The sequence below is a fragment of the Schistocerca americana genome, chromosome X, assembly GCF_021461395.2.
Source record: "Schistocerca americana isolate TAMUIC-IGC-003095 chromosome X, iqSchAmer2.1, whole genome shotgun sequence".
Lineage (NCBI taxonomy): Eukaryota > Metazoa > Arthropoda > Insecta > Orthoptera > Acrididae > Schistocerca > Schistocerca americana.
Genome location: NC_060130.1, coordinates 768,061,997 through 768,082,828, shown reverse-complemented (window position 1 = coordinate 768,082,828; position 20,832 = coordinate 768,061,997). Strand labels below are relative to the sequence as shown.

The 20,832-nt window shown below is 46.2% G+C and overlaps 1 protein-coding gene across 1 annotated transcript in view; it reads right to left on the bottom strand.

Annotated features, from left to right (window-relative positions):
• Positions 1 to 20,832, bottom strand: part of LOC124554690 (protein artemis-like) — a 182,331-nt gene that overhangs the window by 69,194 nt on the left and 92,305 nt on the right. The window contains exon 4 of the mRNA XM_047128317.1: positions 15,795 to 15,902. Within this exon, the coding sequence (XP_046984273.1) occupies positions 15,795 to 15,902 (108 nt within the window). The remainder of the gene's footprint in view (positions 1 to 15,794; positions 15,903 to 20,832) is intronic.

Genomic DNA, 20,832 nt, shown 5'->3' with positions numbered 1-20,832 from the left:
TGTAATACAAGCGGCAGAGTAGAAGGAAAGTAGGGGGTGCAACTCTGGAAGGTGACGCAAATAGCCATTACAATTCCACTGGAGGATTCTCAAGCTGGAGTACAAAGGGGAAACAAAGGGACCGGAGTCGTCACGCTGCCGAGTCACCATCTGTCACCGATAAGGATGAGGGTAATGTCCATATAGGTGGGGTCAGACACTGTCGGTTCATTGACAGGAGGAGGGGAAGGCTGCACCTCAGGGGGTACCGGAGGGGCCTTGCCCTTGTTCTTGCATTTCTGCTTCTACCGGGAAGGAAGAGAAGGGCAGACTTCAGCGAGGGCGGGCATGGAATTACACCAGCCAATCTTGGCACCCACTGGCAGAGGATCGTGCTGCCGTAGTTCGCCCTCCAGGGCAGTGCCAGGAAGAGGAGTCCCGGGAGGGAGCTCCAGTACTGGCGGCCACTGAAGGAGGGGAGCACTTCTCCAGTGGGGGAGGGGGAGCAGCACTTGAAGGTGTGGGTAGGGGTACTGACAGGGAGGGGAAGTGGGAGAGGGAGGAGGAGGCTGAAAGCATGGGGCGAATGAGGTGGGGCTGGAAAGAGGAGGAGGTAGGATGGGGAATGGACGTAACAGAAACAAAAGTAGAAGACATAGACACAGGATGGAGACAGTCATACTTTTGACGAGCCAATCTAAGGTTTTGTACCCTTGAATCCTTCTTTTTTTCACAAACTCCGGGCATACTGGCGAGCGTGGAGAATGCTGTCCATGACAATTTACACACAGTGGTGGGGGAGCACAGGCACTCCCCTTATGGAGGGGGCACCCACAGTCATCGCAGAGAGGATTGGTGGGGCGTGACAGAGACTGAGACGTCACCGAGACGGTCACAAGCATGCAGGGCATCAGATTGGGCAGCAGAAGATGTCTTTATGAGCAAAGCACCGGACCGCATTTTACTTCTCAATTCCACTTCGCCATACTTATCTTCAATCATCTCCACGAGAAACAAAGGCTTGGTCATAGCAAAACTTCCACCATCTGTCCTGGTATAAACCAGGTACCGAGGGAAAGGTTTCAGTTCAAGCCAGCGAGCTTGATGCTCTTCCCACAGGGTGACCAGGGACGGGAAGGCTGAAGTATCAGAAGGAGGACTGTCACATCTGCTACCACTCTTAGAGACGGCCACAGAATGGCCAGGATGGTGAAGCTTTTGTCGCTTCATGCAAAAGGCGTCCACCCTAGTAACACCCACTCCAATCAGGGGCTCGCCCCATGGGTGCCACGCAGCCACAGCAAGGGTCACCTGGCACGGTGGCCATTGCCAGGAGTTGGTTGGTTGGTTGGTTGGTTTGGGGGATTCAAGGGACCAGACTGCGATGTCATCGGTCCCTTTTTCCAAATGCTAAAAACACTCACAGAGAACAAAAAAAATCTTTAACACAATAGGAGACAGACGACACAGAACAAAAGAAACGTAGACAAGGACCAGACAAAACGAAATAAAATCACACAGAGTGTGACAGTGGTTGGCCGACCATAGGAACAAAAAAAAGGAAAAGCCAACCACCGAGAACACATTAAAAACTCAGTTTAAAACCGGAGGCCAAAGGCCAGAATCAACACAAAACAATAAAATAAAACACGATCACTCAGATTAAATGATAAAAAACCCCTGCCTGAATAAAACGCAAAACTAAGCCAGACATAGCAGGGTCATCTGTTAAAAGGGCAGGGAGCGTGTCAGGCAGTGCGAACGTCTGATGAGCACAGCTAAAAGTGGACACTCCAATAAAATGTGGACCACAGATAAAACAGAGCCGCAGCGACACAGAGTTGGGTCCTCACAGCGCAATAAGTGGCCGTGTGTCAGCCGAGTGTGCCCAATGCGCAGCCAGCAGAGGTCAACAGACTCCTGGTGGGAGACCCGAAGGGACGACCGCCACACAGTCGTCGTCGCCTTGATAGGGCGAAGTTTGTTGGGCATGGGCAGGTTGCGCCATTCAGTGTCCCATAAATCGAAAAGTTTTCGGCGTAAGATTGCCCGCAAATCAGTCACCAGGAAGCCGATCTCCAGAGGTGGTTTACTGGTGGCCTCTTTCGCCAGGCAGTCAACATTCTCATTGCCGGGTATCCCAACATGGCCTGGGGCCCACACAAAGACCACAGAGCGGTCGCAACGTGCAAGAGTATGCAGGGACTCATGGATAGCTATCACCAGACGAGAACAAGGGAAACACTGGTCGAGAGCTCGTAAACCGCTCAGGGAATCGCTACAGATAACGAAGGATTCACCTGAGTGGGAGCGGATATACTCTAGGGCACGAAAGATGGCGACCAGCTCAGCAGTGTAAACGCTGCAGCCAGCCGGCAAGGAACGTTGTTCGGAATGGTCCCCTAGAGTTAGTGCATAACCGACACGACCAGCAACCATTGAACCGTCAGTGTAAACAATGCCAGAGCCCTGATACATTGCTAGGATGGAAAGAAAGCGGCGGCGGAAAGCCTCCGGAGGGACTGAGTCCTTCGGGCCCTGTGCCAATGCCAGCTGAAGGCGAGAGCGAGGGCGAGGCACACGCCACGGGGGTGTATGCAGAGGTGCCCAGAAAGAAGGCGGAAGAGGTAAAGCCCCAAGCCCGGAGAGAAGCTCTCGGGCGCAGACCGCGATCGTATATCCAGTCCTGGGCCTGCGTTCTGGAAGATGGACGTGCGACTGTGGGAATAGGAGCCGATAGTTAGTATGCCCGGGCAAGCTGAAAACATGGGCAGCATAAGTGGCCAGCAAACGTTGGCGCCGTAACCGCAGTGGAGGGACACCTGCCTCCACTAGTATGCTGTCCGCAGGGCTGGTACGGAAAGCACCAGTGGCAAGGCATATCCCGCTGTGGAGGATTGGGTCCAGCACCCGTAATGCACATGGGGATGCTGAGCCATAAGCCAGGCTCCCATAATCCAGGCGGGACTGGATTAACGCCTGGTAGAGCCGTAACAGGGTAGATCGGTTGGCACCCCAGCGGGTGTGGCTCAAGCATCTCAGAGCATTTAGATGCCACCAACACGCCTGCTTAAGCTGCCGAATATGAGGCAGCCAAGTCAGCCGGGCATTGAAAACTACACCCAAAAATCTGGCGGTCTCCACCACAGCAAGGAGTTCGTCAGCAAGATAAAGCCGCGGCTCAGGATGGACTGTTCGGCGCCGGCAGAAATGCATAACGTGGGTCTTGGCAGCCGAAAACTGAAAACCATGTGCTACAGCCCAAGACTGCACCTTGCGTATAGCGTCCTGTAGCTGACGTTCAACAGCTGCAATGCCAGTAGAGCTGTAGTAAAGGCAGAAGTCGTCAGCATACAGCGAAGCGGAGACAGAATTTCCCACCGCTGCAGCGAGCCCGTTTATTGCGATTAAAAACAGGCAGACACTGAGGACAGATCCCTGTGGTACCCCGTTCTCCTTGAGTCGGGAGGAACTATGAGAGGCCGCGACTTGCACGCGGAAGGTATGATACGACAGAAAATTTCGGATAAATATCAGCAGAGGGCCCCGAAGACCCCATCCATGAAGGGTAGAAAGTATGTGATGACGCCATGTCGTATCGTATGCCTTCCGCATGTCGAAAAAGACAGCGACCAGGTGCTGACGGCGGGCAAAGGCAGTACGGATGGCCGACTCCAGGCTCACCAGATTGTCGGTGGCGGAGAGGCCTTTATGGAACCCACCCTGAGATGGGGCCAGAAGGCCCCGAGACTCCAGTACCCAATACAAGCGCTGGCTCACCAACCATTCGAGAAGCTTGCAAAGAACATTGGTGAGGCTAATGGGGCGGTAGCTGTCCACCTCCAAAGGGCTCTTGCCCGGTTTCAAAACGGGGATGACAATACTTTCCCGCCATTGTGACGGAAACTCACCCTCGACCCAGAGACGGTTGTAAAGGTCGAGGAGGCGTCGCTTGCAGTCCACTGAAAGGTGTTTCGGCATCTGACAGTGAATGTGATCTGGCCCAGGGGTGGTACCAGGGCAAGCGGCAGGGGTGCTGTGAAATTCCCACTCACTGAATGGAGCATTGTAGGATTCAGAATGGTGGGTGCGAAAAGAAAGGCCCCGACGTTCCATCCGCTCTTTAATGGAGCGGAAGGCCAGTGGATAATTGGAAGAAGCGGAACTAAGAGCAAAATGCTCTGCCAAGCTGTTGGCAATTTCGTCGGAGTCTGAACAAACTGCTCCATTCAGTGAGAGCGCAGGGACGCTTACAGGGGTCCGATAGCCATAGAGGCGTCGGATCTTCGCCCACACCTGCGATGGAGAGACATGGAGGCCAATGGTTGACACATACCGCTCCCAGCACTCCTGCTTGCATTGGCGGATAACGCCTGTGCACACAGCCATTTGAAGGTGATGAGGTGTTCAATGCAGGGATGTCGCTTGTGATGCTGTAGTGCCCGCCGGCGATCTTTAATCACCTCAGCAATCTCAGGCGACCACCAAGGCACAGTCCGCCGCCGAGGGGACCCAGAAGAACTGGGAATGGCAGATTCTGCAGCAGTAACGATGCCGGTGGTGACTGAGTGAACCAACGCATCAATGTCGTCACTAGAGAGAGGCTCAATAGCGGCAATGGAGGAGAACAAGTCCCAGTCAGCCTTATTCATAGCCCATCTGCTGGGGCGCCCAGAAGAGTGACGTTGTGGCAGTAACAGAAGGATCGGAAAGTGGTCACTGCCACACAAGTAGTCATGCACATTCCATTGGATAGACGGGAAGAGGCGAGGGCTACAGATCGAAAGGTCGATGGCGGAGTACGTGCCATGTGCCACGCTGAAGTGTGTGAAGGAACCATCATTTAAAAGTGAAAGATCGAGCTGTGCCAATAAATGCTCAATGGTGGCGCCTTGACCTGTTGCCACTGACCCAACCCACAGAGGGTTATGGGCGTTGAAGTCGCCCAGTAACAAGAAAGGTGACGGCAATTGGGCTAGCAGCACAGCCAGCTCATGCTGCGCGACATCACCATCCGGTGGAAGGTAAAGACTGCAGACAGTAATAGCCTGTGGCGTCCACACCCTAACAGCGACAGCCTCTAAAGCTGTTTGTAGAGGGACAGACTCGCTGTGAAGAGTTTGAAGGACATAGATGCAGACGCCACCAGACACCCTTTCATAAGCTGCTCGGTTCTTATAATAACCCCGATAGCCACGGAGGGCGGGGGTTCGCATTACTGGAAACCAAGTTTCCTGCAGAGAAATGCAGAGGAAAGGATGAAGGCTGATAAGTTGGCGGAGCTCAGCTAGATGGTGGAAGAAACCGCTGCAGTTCCACTGGAGGATGGTGTTGTCCATGGCTGATAAAGGCGTGAAAGGACGGGGAAGGCAATTTACGCCGCTTATTCACTCGCTGCCACTGATTCAGTACCCGTGTGAGTGACATCCATGGCGTCCGAGGGACCAGCGAGATCAAGGTCCACAGCGGACGCCAGAATCTCGACCTCATCCTCAGACGCAGAGCTCGAAGGGTGCGGTGCGGTCGGTGCCACCGCAAGTTCTTTGGCCTTAGAGGTCTTGCGCTTGGACTTCTCTCGCTGAACCTTGGGTTTCACCAGCTGGGAAGGCTTCACCGAATCAGTCTCCGGGACGGAGGAGGATCGTGAAGCCCTACGACCAGCCGCTGGTGGGGACTTATGCCATTGTCGGGCGTCATCCTTCCCGCTGGTGGAAGCCTGGGAAGGGAGGGTCCCAAGGGAACCCTTACGGGCGAGAGCAGCCGAAGAAGTTAGACGCTTCTCCGGCTGAGAAGCAGGGACGGACGTCCCTGATGGGTGGGAGGATGTTGCTCCTGAGGTAGGTGGTGCAGGAGCAACCGGTTAGGTAGAACCCCCCACGGGCAAGGGGGCAGGAGGGGTTGTACTGCTCATTGAGCTGGCTGGAATTCTCGAAACTGATGGGGCTAGCACAGTTGTTGCAGCAGCTGCGTAAGAAGATGTCATTCTCACAGGATGGAGTCTGTCATATTTCCTTTTGGCCTCAGTATAGGTCAGTCGGTCCAGGGTCTTATATTCCATGATTTTTCGCTCTTTCTGAAAGACTTTGCAGTCTGGCGAGCAAGGTGAATGATGCTCTCCACAGTTGACACAGATGGGAGGCGGAGCACATGTAGTATTGGGATGTGATGGGCGTCCGCAATCTCGACATGTGAGGCTGGAAGTGCAGCGAGAAGACATATGGCCGAACTTCCAGCACTTAAAGCACTGCATCGGGGGAGGGATATAGGGCTTGACGTCACAACGGTAGACCATCACCTTGACCTTCTCCGGTAATGTATCACCCTCAAAGGCCAAGATGAAGGCACCGGTAGCAACCTGATTGTCCCTCGGACCCCGATGAACGCGCCGGATGAAATGAACACATCTACGCTCTAAGTTAGCGTGCAGCTCGTCATCAGACTGAAAAAGGAGGTCCCTATGGAAAATAACACCCTGGACCATATTTAAACTCTTATGTGGTGTAATGGTAACGTTAACATCCCCCAACTTGTCACAAGCAAGTAACCTGCATGACTGGGCGGAGGATGCCGTTTGTATCAGTACTGACCCAGAGCGCATTTTGGATAAGCCCTCCACCTCCCCAAACTTGTCCTCTAAATGCTCGACGAAGAACTGAGGCTTTGTGGATAGAAAAGACTCCCCATCAGCTCTCGTACAAACTAAGAATCGGGGCGAATAACTGCTACTGCCATCCTGAGATTTACGTTCCTCCCACGGTGAGGCCATGCAGTGGAAAGTTTTCGGATCGTACTTCTGAGCATTAAATTGAGCCCGAGAACGCTTAGAGACTGCTGGCGGCTGGCCGCCAGCGAGAGACGATGTACCACGCTTCATTGCGGGTCATCCGCCCTGATGCTACCTACTCCAACCAAGGGCCCTCCCCACGGGCGCCACCCAGCCACAGCAAAGGCCACCTGGCAGGATGGCCATTGCCAGGAGTCCTGACACCCCAGGAGGATAGGCATCTACTCCTTGGCGTACGTGAGGAGTTAACGGCGCAGGCATCAGTAGAGCGATCCCTGTGTTGTCAGGGGGCTATAACCAACAGGTTACATGGCGGCCCCACCACAACGGACTGGCTACCGTGCTGAATGTTAGGTAACATGTGGTCCATGGTCGCCGTCAGTGCAGAAAGAGCCACTGCACAGTGCAAGGTGTAATCTGCACGCAGGAACGTAGTCATGCCCAAGAGATGGAGAGCGGGCAGGACTGCAAGTCAACAGCGAATAAGCTGGCAAAAGGTCTGATTGCAAGATGGACACAATGCACCAAGTAAGGCGCCCTTCCCCAATCGGCTCGCTCTTCGGAAAAGTTTGAGAGATGGAGGTCAAACCCAACAGGGGACCATCACAGAAGGCCGAAAACTTTGAGACTCCTTTTAGTCGCCTCTTATGACAGGCAGGAATACCGCGGGCCTATTCTTACCGCCAAACCCGCAGGGGGGCATTGCCAGGAGTTCTGGTGCCCCAAAGTGATAAGCATCGACTCCTGGGCATACACGAGGCATTAACAGCTCAGGTACTAGCAGTGTGATCCCTGTGGTTTCGGGGGGCTCAACCAAGTGGGTACTTAACACCCCCACCACACGGACTGGCTACCGTGCTGGTGACCAGCAGGAGGGGGGCCAGGGTGCAAAGGGAAAGGGGGGGAGGGGGAGAGGAACCTGCACCATGGAAGCTAGGTAGGGAGCTCATCCGCAAATGGCTCACACTGAATGGAAAATTTTGGGAATGGAGGTCAAACACCAAGGGGACCAAAAACACCGAAAAGGAGATGGAAACAGCAAACTAAACAATAGCACAGACCAAAACAAAGCCAGGAAGATAGCCAGACTGACATAAAGAACTCCACTAAGAGGGAAAAGAGGGGCAGGGACAAAGAAGCAAGGATAAGGAGGGAGAGGAACAGGGATGGTAATGCAGCCTGGAAAGGAAAGGAGACTGCAATAGCTCGGGGCCCCATGCGCACCACATACGTACCCACAAAAGGACTGTGGGCCCCCAGGAGGGGATTTCAATTTATATTATTATTAATACGAAAACCAAATCCAGAGATGTGAACCACAAAATTAAGCACTTGAACAAAAAGAAAGATTAGGGTTTAACACCCTATCAATGACAAGATTCCAGAATGAGATTTTTGCTCTGCAGTGGAGAGCTTCTGTAAAGTTTGGAAGGTAGGAGACGAAATACTGGCAGAAGTAAAGCTGTGAGTACTGGGTGTGAGTCGTGCTTCAGTAGCTCAGATGGTAGAGCACTTGCCCGCGAAAGGCAAAGGTCCCGAGTTCGAGTCTCGGTCGGGCACACAGTTTTAATCTGCCAGGAAGTTTTAATGACAAGATTATTAGAAGCAGAGAAAAAGCTCAGATGGGCGAAGGATGGGGAAGGAAACTGGCCATGTCTTTCCAAGGCAACTGTTTGTAATTCAGTATTAAGTGGAGATGGTGAGGAAGGAAAAATTTAGATCTACCTGCACTAAGGTTTTGTTTGAAGATTGTAGCACTCTCAGTACAGGTACATCAGTATCTTTGAGGTGGATCTTCTTCAGACACAAACACAAATGTCTTCAATTCAAACCATCTCCATCCTAAGTAGAAGATTTATCCTCTGACATTTTTGAATTATGTTTCCCCCTTGCTTTTCTCCCTTTGCCTACTCTTTTCCTCATACTGCTGCCAATTGAAGAAGGCTCAACACCACATGCATTTTAATTTTAGCCTCTTTTGTTTCACTTGTGATGGTCTGAAAAATTTCACAATATTATGATGGGCTTTCCAGGTAAATTTTCATGTGCAAATAATGCTGCACACCTTTGGGAGTTTCGTGAGGGCAGGGGGTGTGGAGGACCACCCGCTTACGCTGCAACCACAACTGTAGAGTTCATATTTGGCATCACCAGTGGGAGACTGAAATGACAGCATGGACATCTCTAAAAAGGGCAATCACAGAAGTTGAAAAGAAAATCATAGGAAACAAAGAACGTAACAGCGAAAAATATGGGTAACAGAAGAAATAAAGAAGAAAGAAGTACAGAAATGTACAGGGAACTTTAAGAATACATAAATACAAGTCATTTAGGAATGAAATAAATAGGAAGGGCAGGGAAACTAAGGCAAACTGGCTGCATGAAAAACGTGAAGAAATAGAGAAAGAAATGATTGTTTGAGGGACTGACCTAGCATATAGAGTAGTCAAAACAACCTTTGATGAAATTAAAAGCAAAGGTGGTAATAATAAGAGTGCAATGGGAATTCTACTGTTAAATGCAGGGGAGAGAGTTGATAGGTGGGAAGATTATACTGAAGGTCTATGAGGGGGAAGACCTGTCTGGTGACATGCTAGAAGCCAGAACAGGAGTCGATATAGAAAAGAGGAGATTCAATATTAAAATCAGAATTTAAAAGAGCTTTGGAAGATTTAAGATCAAATAAGGCAGAAAGGACAGATTACATTCTATCAGAATTTAAAAAAAACATTGGTGGGAGCAGCAACAAAACAACTATTCACACTGGTGTGTAGAATACGAGTCTGGTGACATACCATCACACTTTTGGAAAAATATAATCCACACAATTCTGAAGATTGCGAGAGCTGACAAGTGTGACAATTATCGCACAATCAGCTTAACAGCTCATGCATCCAAGTTGCTGACACCAATAATATACAGGAGAATGGAAAAGAAAAGTGCGGATCTGTTAGATGACTATCAATTTGGCTGTAAGAAAAGTAAAGGCACCATAGAGGCCATTTTAACATTGCTGTTGATAATGGAAGCAAGACTATAGAAAAATCAGGACACATTCATAGGATTAGTCGACATGCAAAAAGTGTTTGACTATGTCAAATGGTGTAATACGTTTGAAACTCTGAGAAAATTAGGAGTAAGCAATAGAGAAAGACTGGCAATATACAATATGTACAAGAACTAACTAAGAGGGAACAATAAGAGTGAAAGATCAAGAGCAAAGTGCTAGGATTAAAAAGGGTGTACAACAGGGATGTAGTCTTACACACCTCCTGTTCAATCTTTACATCGAAGAAGCAATGACAGAAATAAAAGAAAGGTTCAAGAGTGTAATTAAAACTAAAGGTGAAAGGATATTAATGATAAGATTTGTTAATTACATTGATATCCTCAGTGAATCTGCTGAATAGAATTAAGAGTCTAATGAGGACAGAATATGGATTATGAGTAAATCGAAGAAAGACTAAAGTAATGATAAGTAGCAGAACAGCGAGAAACTTATCAGGATTAGTGATCACATAGTAGATGAAGTTAAGGAAATCTGCTATCTGGGCAGCAAAATATCGCATGACAGATGGAGCAAGGAGGGCATCAAAAGCAGACTAGCACTAGCAAACAGGGCATACCTGGCCAAGAGAAGTCGAACAGTATCAAACATAGACCTTAATTTGAGGAAGAAATTTCTGAGAATGTACGTCTGGAGCACAGCACTGTATTGTAGTGACAGTGGGAAAATAAAATCAGAAGAGAACTGTTTGAGATGTGTTGCTACAGAAAAAAGTTGAAAATTATGTGGGCTGATAAGGTAAGGAATAAGGAGGTTACCCACAGAATCACCGAGGAAAGGAATACATGGAAAACACTGACAAAAAGAAGGGACAGGATGGTAGGACAGCTGTTAAGACGTCGAGGTATAACTTCCATGGTACTAGAGCAAGCTGTAGAGGGTAAAAACTGTGAAGGAAGACTGAGATTGGAATACATCCACCAAATAATTGAGGGCACAAGTTGTAATTGTTACTCTGAGATGAAGAGGTGGCACGGGAGAAAAAAAAAATCATGGCCGGCTGCATCAAACCAGTCAAAACACTGACGACACGCCCTCCCCCCTCCCCCCCCCCCCCCCCCCAAAAAAAAAAAAGAAGACAGGAAGGGGCTGTTAATAAAGGGGCCCTCTCTGATAATCACAAATTTTATGGGCTTGCCTTCACTGAATTCAACGTGGACCATGACCGGCACCACACCATCTTTTCAGGTGAGTCAATATTTAACTCAGTACATGGGATCCAGTGATGGTCTGCAGGAAACAGGGAGCACATTATGATCAACAATACATGGCAGAATATTCACACATTGGCCGCACCACAGTCTGATGCTGGGGTGGATGTGATCAGATGTGGCACTGGTTCTTCATCGAATCTATGGTTATCTTGCCATGGATGCAGAGTGTGAGGATACACTATCAAGTTCCAGGAGAACCACACACCACTTCACAAGATTGAAATCATTCAGCAATAGCTTTCACAACAAGCTGATTTCGACCAGATTGACTGGCCTTTTTTAGCACTGAGCTTTAATCCTACTGAAAATTTGTGGGCCAAAATGAAAAGTCACATGAACTTACAATAGCTGTCACCAATCCCACACACTGCTGAGCAACTGAGGGATATAGTGTTTGATGCATGGGAGAATCTCATGGTCGATGATGTGTATCAACAGATGAGGCAGGCAACTGATAGCAATGTTGGGTGGATCTCCCTGAAGTTACATTTCCCTTGCCTCTCATTAATTTACTTTATATTACAACATTCAATAAAACCATTTTTGTTAATTGGAAATCTATGTGAAATCATAGTACTTTAAATTTTATTTACTGAATTCATGCTATTTAACACTTAATAGATATAAATTTGAAAAAAGGCACAAACAGATCAATTTGAATCAGAATAGAAATAATGTCCTAATATAAGACAGTCACATAATAATATGCTCTTCCTTAGCACCTCTCCTATATTTTCTGCATTTGTTGTGCAAAAGAAGTGCAGTCAGGGCATACAGAAGTCCTTTTTCTCAAATCAACATTATTTGGGAGCCCAGGAACAGCATTCCATGCAGTGTGCCCATACTCTCTGCTAGTCTTCAGAGAATCGACCACTGCAGAATATGCATTCAGTGTCTTCAGATTGCCTATCTGAAGCACTGTCCTTAATTAAATTTTTATCAGACTCCAAATGAATAAGATTGTTTCCTTTGGTTTTTTTATTTCCCTTCTTTTTCTTTAAGAACAAAACATTTCACTTCTGTATCCTTTAGTTCTGCTACAGCTTTCTTCCATTTTATTTGTTTCAAACGTTCCCTGCAAGGGGATGCTCTTAGCTATTTAGCAGATTCAGAACCTCCTGATTTTACTGAAACTGGTGGCTCTTCATGTAGCTTGCTAATCTTGGGAGCTGGCAGGATACTATTTGGACTCACTCTCTAACTGTATCCCTATTACATGTGAGGAGTCCTGTTTTCAAGAGGTTGTTTATATCATTTTCCACTACAAAAAGGCACAGGACTCCATTGCCCATCACAAAATTTGAGTGTGGGTTCTCCGCTGGGCGTGAGAAAGAGGATGATGGGGGTGTGTCCACAGATGGCTGCAGATGACACTATAACAACATTTATTGATCAGCTGCAATAAATTGATTGTTGGACATTTGGGCGAGGTCTGTTTCTGCTCGTAATATTCTTGGTGGCGATGAATTACATGTGCACCCGCTGCTGAGACTGTAGCTGCACTGGCGTAACTGGAATCCGTGTTGGGAGGGGGGGCGGGGAGGGGGGGGGGAAGGTCAGTGCCCTGTCTCCTTTCTCAGTGACCATCCCTGGCAGTGGCTGTCTGGCATCAGTGGACCAGGGCAACGGTGCATTACCACAATGCACCCCAGATGGTAACTCCCATTACAGACAGCTGCCTGCTGACTGTTCAAACTATAGTGACAGTGATGACTACAGAGATGGTGTCATTCTGGCATCCCCTAGGCAACAACCTGCATTATGACAGTGACTATTATGATGACTGCAATGAGAGCGATGACCCTGAACTGGTGGCGGCAGGGAGTGACACAGGCTCTGCATCACTCCAACACCTCACAACAGTTGAAGATGACGAGCTGGCTGCTGAATATGGCTTTCTGCTGCTGATGTTTATGGTTCTCCCTCCCCAGTAGGTCAGTGGAATATTCTGACGTTACTCGGTTGGCGTAACTGACCTGATTACTGCCTTCGATGTTGACACCCTGGTGTACCACGAGCTGCTTCCTGTCATGTCCTCCGCTGGTCAGTGATGCAGTGCTCTCCTTCGTGTTTCTTAACTAGGCACTCTGCTGATGCACGTGCATCACGGTACCACACTACTGAGCTTTGCAACAGAATGTAACACACATATGACTTCTAGCTTCCAATATTCCTTCAAATTTTAACTAATTTCATTACTGTAAGACTCAGACCCTTAGCTAACTTAATCACTCTGAGGATTTGACCCCCTACATCATTGTTGCTGCTCTCAGGTAGGCTGCTCCATGTAATCTAGAATGACATTAATACTCAATCTGGGTTATTTGCCCAGTGGGTTTGTATACCTTGGACATAATGCATTTTAAACAGTCCCATGAATGCCACACAAGATGTTGCATTTTATGCGTGGAATAGGGTGATAAACAGATGGAGATGGTTATCTCTTGCTTCATCTGTCACACAAATGTGATGGCTCACCTACTCTAAGACTCAGGTGCTGTGAGAAATAAATTCCGATATTTCGAAACAGAGCTCAGTACATACTTTAGTCAGACTCTAGCTGTCTCACATTAGCGAACTCTCCCATAAAGGGCACCTTTCCACTGTATTCATCGTAATTTTCAGTAATTATAGTATGTTTTGGGTAAATTAAAAACAATGTAAATCAGAACATATTCATTTTCTCAAAGGTAAGTCTCTTTCTTGGTAATTATTGCTATGTTATTTGTTGCCTGCCCACCACCCAGCATGCAATCTCGTATTTGCGAAAAGGCTCCGGTCCAGAGTTGAGTCAACAGGAGTATCTCGTTTTTGCATTCAATACCACCTTGCAGTAAACACTGCTGGATTTTCTGTTGTGGGATGTTGCAGCTGCCAACCCGCTTTTCTGGAAAATTGTCTTGGCAGTCCAGATGAGATGGCTCAAGTGCGTACCTTTTGGGACTGGATTCAGGGTGGTAAAAGTTTTTATGCTCTGTGATTAACTCAAGTGTTGTCCACAGGTTCGTCCTGCTCACCACAGAGGACCAAGCTGTCAAGTTGTCATCTCTCTGGAGTTGCATCCTTACATCTCCAGCTTCCACATGTGTCACACAGTGGTATGTCTCATATGAAGGCACTAGCACATGGCATATCTATTAGACAATGATTGAGTGCAATATTCAACACCTTGGAAAAGAGCATGTATGGCCTGTGGACAGAACCAGACAGCACCACTGCACAGTTCCCCCTGGACCCTCATATTCAATAATGGTTGGCAATTTGTGTCACAGGAATTCAAGGCTTTCTGCATTTGTAATGTTTTACCCAGCTTCTAACTCAGAAGTGGAGTTATTCGTGTGAGCCTTTAGGGCATATAGAATGTTAATGCAACCAAATCCTGAGTACTGCTCGAGTGTTTGGGATCCCCACTAGATCAGAATAAATGAAGCAATTCAGAGGCAGACTGCTAGATTTTTTCGATCAACATGCGAGTATTATGGAGATACTTTGTGAACTCAAATGGGAATCCCTGGAGGGAAGACGATCTTCTTGCAGAATACTATTGAGCAAATTTAGAGAATCAGCATTTGAAGCTGACTGGCGAACTACTATACTGCTGCCAGTGTACATTACGTGCAAGGGCCACAAGGATAAGAGAAATTAGCACTCATATGTAGGCATATAAAAAGTAATTTTTCCCTCACTCTATTTGTAAGTGGAACAGGAAAGGCAACTAGTAGCGGTACAATGTACCCCCCACCACGCACTATATAGTGGCTTGTGAAGTATGTATGTAGATGTAGGTGTAGGTGTAGGCAACAGCCTGTGCAGTGTAGTGGGCACTGGTTACTTTAGCCTGCAGAAACACCAAATGTGACCACAAGATGTAACTGATGACACACCCATCCAATCCTGCCCCCGTGTTTACTGAGACTTGTTTGCTTCTAGTATCGTGTACTTTCAACAGTACGTGTTAATGCCATTAATTACGATACACCCTGTATAAGCTCACTGGAGAAAATATTAGCTGACTCTTTTCATGTTTTGACCAAACTGGAAGGATGACATCACTGTGGTGGGGGTATTGCTCTGGGTTGACTTGGAGATTTTCAATGGGGGCTTCAGTGAGGTTTCACCTGTAGAGACACTATAACCACTCCAACTGTGACTGTGACTTTTGAATCAATCACAGCTTTAATTGTTAGGTTCAGGACACTCAAAGTCAAGTTTATCAACACCTGCATAAAATTTGTTTTCGACAAGTGAACCTGAAACTTTCCATAGGCCCCATAATTTTTTCCTGGAAGACTGGACTACTAAAGCCACAGTACTTATTAAGATGACAAAGAGCAAAGTCTGGTCATACAACACACAGATCTGACTATTCTGATTTGATTTACTTGTCACTTTACTTGAAGCATACAACCTATTTTAAATAATCAAAATAATCTCAGGACATCAGGAATTAACTTGTTACCTGGACACAAATTTGCTGTAAATAATTGAGTGTTTATGTACTCTGTTCTCTTCTCAACTTTACAAAACAAACATGGTCGCACCAGAGAAGGAAAAGAGCAGAACATTAGTCCTTGGTCCTTTTTTCTTTTTTTTTTTTTTTTGTAGGAAAAAGGCATATATCAATAAAAATGCTTGCAAGACGTTATAGGGAACATTGTCTTATTCCAAAAAATTGTATACAAATTAACTACCAATTGGCAAAAGAAACTGACAGAACTCTAATTTTACATAAAACACAATTCACACATACCTTTCCATCCTTTCCTGAGGATTCAAACCACATAGCAGATGGTTTTATAATTCTGGTGTGATAGTCATCTCCAGGCCAAGAAGGTAGAGACGAATTTTGAACTTCATTCTGCATACACGTAAATAATTAATAAATATGAAAATGTAGTAATTCTATAGGAAATATTGGAGGTCATTAATTTAAAGCAAGTTAGACATATGAGTACCTGTGAACAAGTAATCCATGCAAGTAAAAGCAATAGTATGATAAACAAACAATAGTGAAATCCAGACAAACTTTAGATACATGTCTTGAGAAGATGCAGCCAGGTAACATGGAGAAAGGTGAAACTTCCTGGCAGATTGGGACTGTGCCAAACTGGGGCTCAAACCTGATAGCTTTGCCTTTTGCGGGCAATTGCTCTACTGACTAAGATGATCTTACCTCATGGCTTTACTTCCACCAGTACCTCATCTCCTACCTTCCAAACTTCACAGAAGTTCTTTTGCATGCCTTGCGGGACTAACTCCTGGAAGAAAGGATACTGTGTAGACATGGCACTTCCACCAGTACCTCATCTCCTACCTTCCAAACTTCACAGAAGTTCTTTTGCATGCCTTGCGGGACTAACTCCTGGAAGAAAGGATACTGTGTAGACATGGCATAGACATGGCATAGATACTGTGTAGACAGATGGTTTCCAGAAACTGAAAGGTTCTAGGTTTGAGCCCTGCTCCAGCACATAGTTTTCTTCTGCTGAGAAGTTTCAAATCAATGCACACTCCACTACAGAGTGAAAATGCATTCATTAAGAATGATATCAAAAATTGTGAAAAATAATTCTTAGTGAAAAAGTCACATTTTCTGTGATAAGACATTCTGTGGCCGAAAGTAATTTTCAGTCAAATGTTTTACTAATCCCATAAAACTTACAGATTTTTTCCATTTTTTACAATATATGTTGTGTTTGTAATTGCTATTGTTGTTGTCTTCAGTCTGAAGGGTGTCTTGATACAGTTCTCCACACTCTTCATCATGTGCAGTGCAAGCCTCTTCATCTCCAAATAACTACTCATCTCCGGCTCTCCCCAATTCTATTCACTATCTCCATCCTCCCTACTAGATACACGATCTACCCATCTAATCTTTGGCAATCTTCTGTAACACCACATTTCAAAAGCTTCTATTCTGTTCTTGTCTGAACTGTTATTGTTCGCATTTCACATGCATACAACACTACACTACACACAAATGCCTTCAGATAAGACTAACATTGAAATTTATATTTGATGTAAAAAAAATCTCTTTTCCCAGAAATACTTTTCTTGCCATTCCATTCTGCATTTTATATCCTCTCTAGTTCGTCCATCATAAAATTATTTTATTGCCCAAACAGCAAAACTCATCTACTTTTTATGTCACATTTCCTAACCTAATTCCCTCAGCAGTCCTTGGAACATAGGAGACGAGGTATTGGCAGAATTGAAGCTGTGAGGACAGGTCGTGAGTCATGCTTGGGGAGCTCAGATGGTAGAGCACTTGCCCGATAAAGGCAAAGGTCTCGAGTTCGAGTCTCAGTCTGGCACACAGTTTTAATCTGCCATGATGTTTCATACCAGTGCACACTCTGCTGCAGTGTGAAAATCTCATTCTGGAAGCATTAGTACTGTTTAATTTATGCTCTGTGTAAAATTCTACCCAGCAGCTTTCTCTTTTATTCCTTTCTCCCAGCCCTCATTGTCTTAATCTTTTTTCTTCTCTTCCTCTTTCTCTTTCTCTCTCATATCATCAAATTCCAGTCACTCACCACAATTAAGTTTTCCTCTCCCTTAACTATATGAATAATTTCTTTTGTCTCATCATACATTCTTTCCATTTCTTCACCATCTGGGGAGCTAGGTGGCTTATAAATTTCAATTACGGTGATGAGTGTTAGCTTTGTTTTTATCTTTGCTACTGCAATGCATTCACTATGCTGCTCATAGCAGCTTACACACATTGCTATTTGCTTATTCATTACTAGCCTTTGGCATGCATTACCCCTATTTGATTTTTTTTAATAACCCTTACTCACTTGATCAGAAGTCCTGTTCATCCTGACACCAAACTTCACTAATCCCCACTACATCTAATTTTGACCTATCCATTTCCCTTTTCAAATTTTCTTATCTACCTATCTGATTGAAGGATCTAATATTCCACGCTCCAATCTGTAGAATGTCAGTTTTGTTTTTCCTAATGGCGACATCCTCCTTGGGAATGAGGGACTATTTTACCCCTGGACTATTTTACTCAAGAGGACGCCATCATTGAACAATAAAACAGAGCTGCATCTCCTCAGGAAAAGTAACAGATGTAGTTTCTCCTTGCTTTCAGCCATTCAAAGTACCAGTACAAAAAGGCCATGTTGGCTATATTACAAGGCCACATCAGCCAATCATCCAGACTGTTGCTCCTGTAACGACTGAAAAGACTGTTGCCCTCTTCAGGAACCAAACATTTGTCTGGCCTCTCCGCAGATACACTCTCCGCCCCGCCCCCCTCCCCAAAACCCTGTTCCTGTGTTTATGCATACATAATATGAAGAAAGCCTAGGCAATCAAAATGTTCACGGAAAGATGTCAAGTATTGATAAAATAAATGTGTGTGGGGTTGTTGTTAAAATGACAATGGAGTGTGAGAACAGAGGTGGAATGTTAACTTCCTGGAGCCAGATTATCATCTTGAAAAGCTGAAAAGAATAGGGTAAATGATTACACGCATGTAGGAAGACAGCAGTCCTCCAAAGATTCTATACACATTTCCCAGAGAAGTTGTATGGCATCCACATGAGTAGTTACAATATTCTTCTCATAGAGAAAGTATGCACACTAGTCAGCTTACTATACAGGGGTTAATGGCTTTCTCTCACCATAAAGTTTGTTCTGGGCACTCACCTGCTGCCACAAATTCCAGTATCACAACTGTCAAAACATACACAATCAAGGGAACAATTAATCATGACAGGAACCAGAGAATTTAGTTTAAAAATGCAATATGTGACTGGTAACCCACTGGGCTACCACACCCTTCAGCAGAAACTGAACACTCAATGCCTCTGCCTCCTTAGCCAGTCGCAGTCAAAACCAGTCTTCTAACAGCCTCCCCAACCACGGGGTGCCTCGTGCCACTCCTCTGCAGCAACAGCCAAGGGAATCAGTGCAGTGCTCCACAAAGGCTTGCTGATCCAGCCATGATGCTTGTTGCAGGGCTCAGCCATCAGAGAGCACCAGCACTCCACCTGGCGCAAATCTACCAGGCATGATGCCTGCGCCAGCACCCACCATTGCCATGCCAAACTCTGACCATCTATTTATGCTGAGGTCATGAGCTGCTCAAGCACTTCTTTGCTTGCAGTGTTACAGTCTACCTACTGTCTCTGCATACAAGCTATTCATGCTGTTATTCTAGATTACTCTGTCGGATTTGCTCTATGAAACTTTTCATTACACTTGTGAAATTTTGCACGGTACCGTGTGCTGTGAAATATACCTGTTGACTGTACTGCTGTACTTTTATTTATGCTGCATATCGCAACATAAATGGTGGTGATAGTGGTCAAACCTAGTGCTATGTTGTGTAAACATAGACCCAGCATAGCGTCAGCCGCTGCCAGGCTTGTCCATAGAGGTCATTTTTCAGTAGTAGCAGCTGGAAGAAAAGAAGTGCCAGGAGGCTCCTTTGCCCAAATTACTATCAAATCAGATGCCAATGCATTCACTCCTGTTCCAACCATACACCAAAACACCCGAGGATTGGGATGCATATAGGAAGCAACTCTGACAGCATTTTGCTGTGTCAAGGAAGTACTCTCTGAAATGCTTATTTGAACCGGAATTGTCATGTTACATTGCACTGATTGGAATTTTATAAATATGAAAAACAGCCCAACCAGTCATGCTGTAATAATAATAATAATAATAATAATAATAATAATTTCGTGTGGCTAGGGCCTCCCATCGGGTAGACCGTTTGTCTGGTGCGAGACGCCACTTCGGCGACTTGCGCGTCGATGGGGATGAAATGATGATAATTAGGACAACACAGCACCCAGTCGCTGAGTGGAGAAAATCTCTGACCCAGCCGGGAATCGAACCCAGACCCTTAGGATTGACAGCCTCTCGCGCTGACCACTCAGCTACCGGGGGCGGACAGTCATGCTGTGCCTGGATGGCTGAATTACATAGGCTTAGTAGAAAGTGCCATTTCATTACACTCAAAACTAGGGGATTGTATATGGAGGTTCTGATTTGAGAGGCTATTACTCGTGCAGCAATGTGGAAGCAATCATATCATCCCATGCCCCTTCACCTTGAGGGAATTACAATCTTTCATCCTGAACCACAGATTACATGCCTTCACCATATTGCTACTAAGCATAAAAAGTAACGCACACTTGACAACCCAAGCGTCATTCACTGAAATGTCTGACAACTCAGACGGAAAATACACACTGGAACGTAAGCGGTTAAAAAAATGCCATTTGGTCAGGAAATGGTGGACTGTCAAAGGTTGACGACAATGAGCAAAAAATGGTGAGGGATTACTACTCAACAAATGGTTATGGCTAAATGCAACCTAGTCAAAAAGATCTCCTCGTGATGAGAGGGCTGAAAGCAGGTCGACCAAGCTGCTGGGAGAGGTTTCATTCTGAAGAGCTTGTTCCCATGAAGAGGTGGTACCAAAGAGACACCATTTGCTGACGGATGGCAATGCAGAGATCATCCAAAGGAATGGAACAGCTAGCAGCCAAGGCAGGACTGCAGCCTTGGTAGCAGTGTCAGCAGCCGCATTTCCCATCAGAGCGATGTGAGCAGGAACGCTAATGAACATAACATTGCCTCCCTCAACAGTGAGCAAGCAGAAGCTTTCTTGGACCCATTGCACAAAAGAATGGACTGTGCACAGCACAGAGAGGTTCTGAAGAGCACCGAGAGAATCAGAGCCTATGACACAATTAAAAAGCCTGTGTCACTGAATGTACTGGCTGGCCTGATAGAGAGCAAAGAGCTCTTCTGTA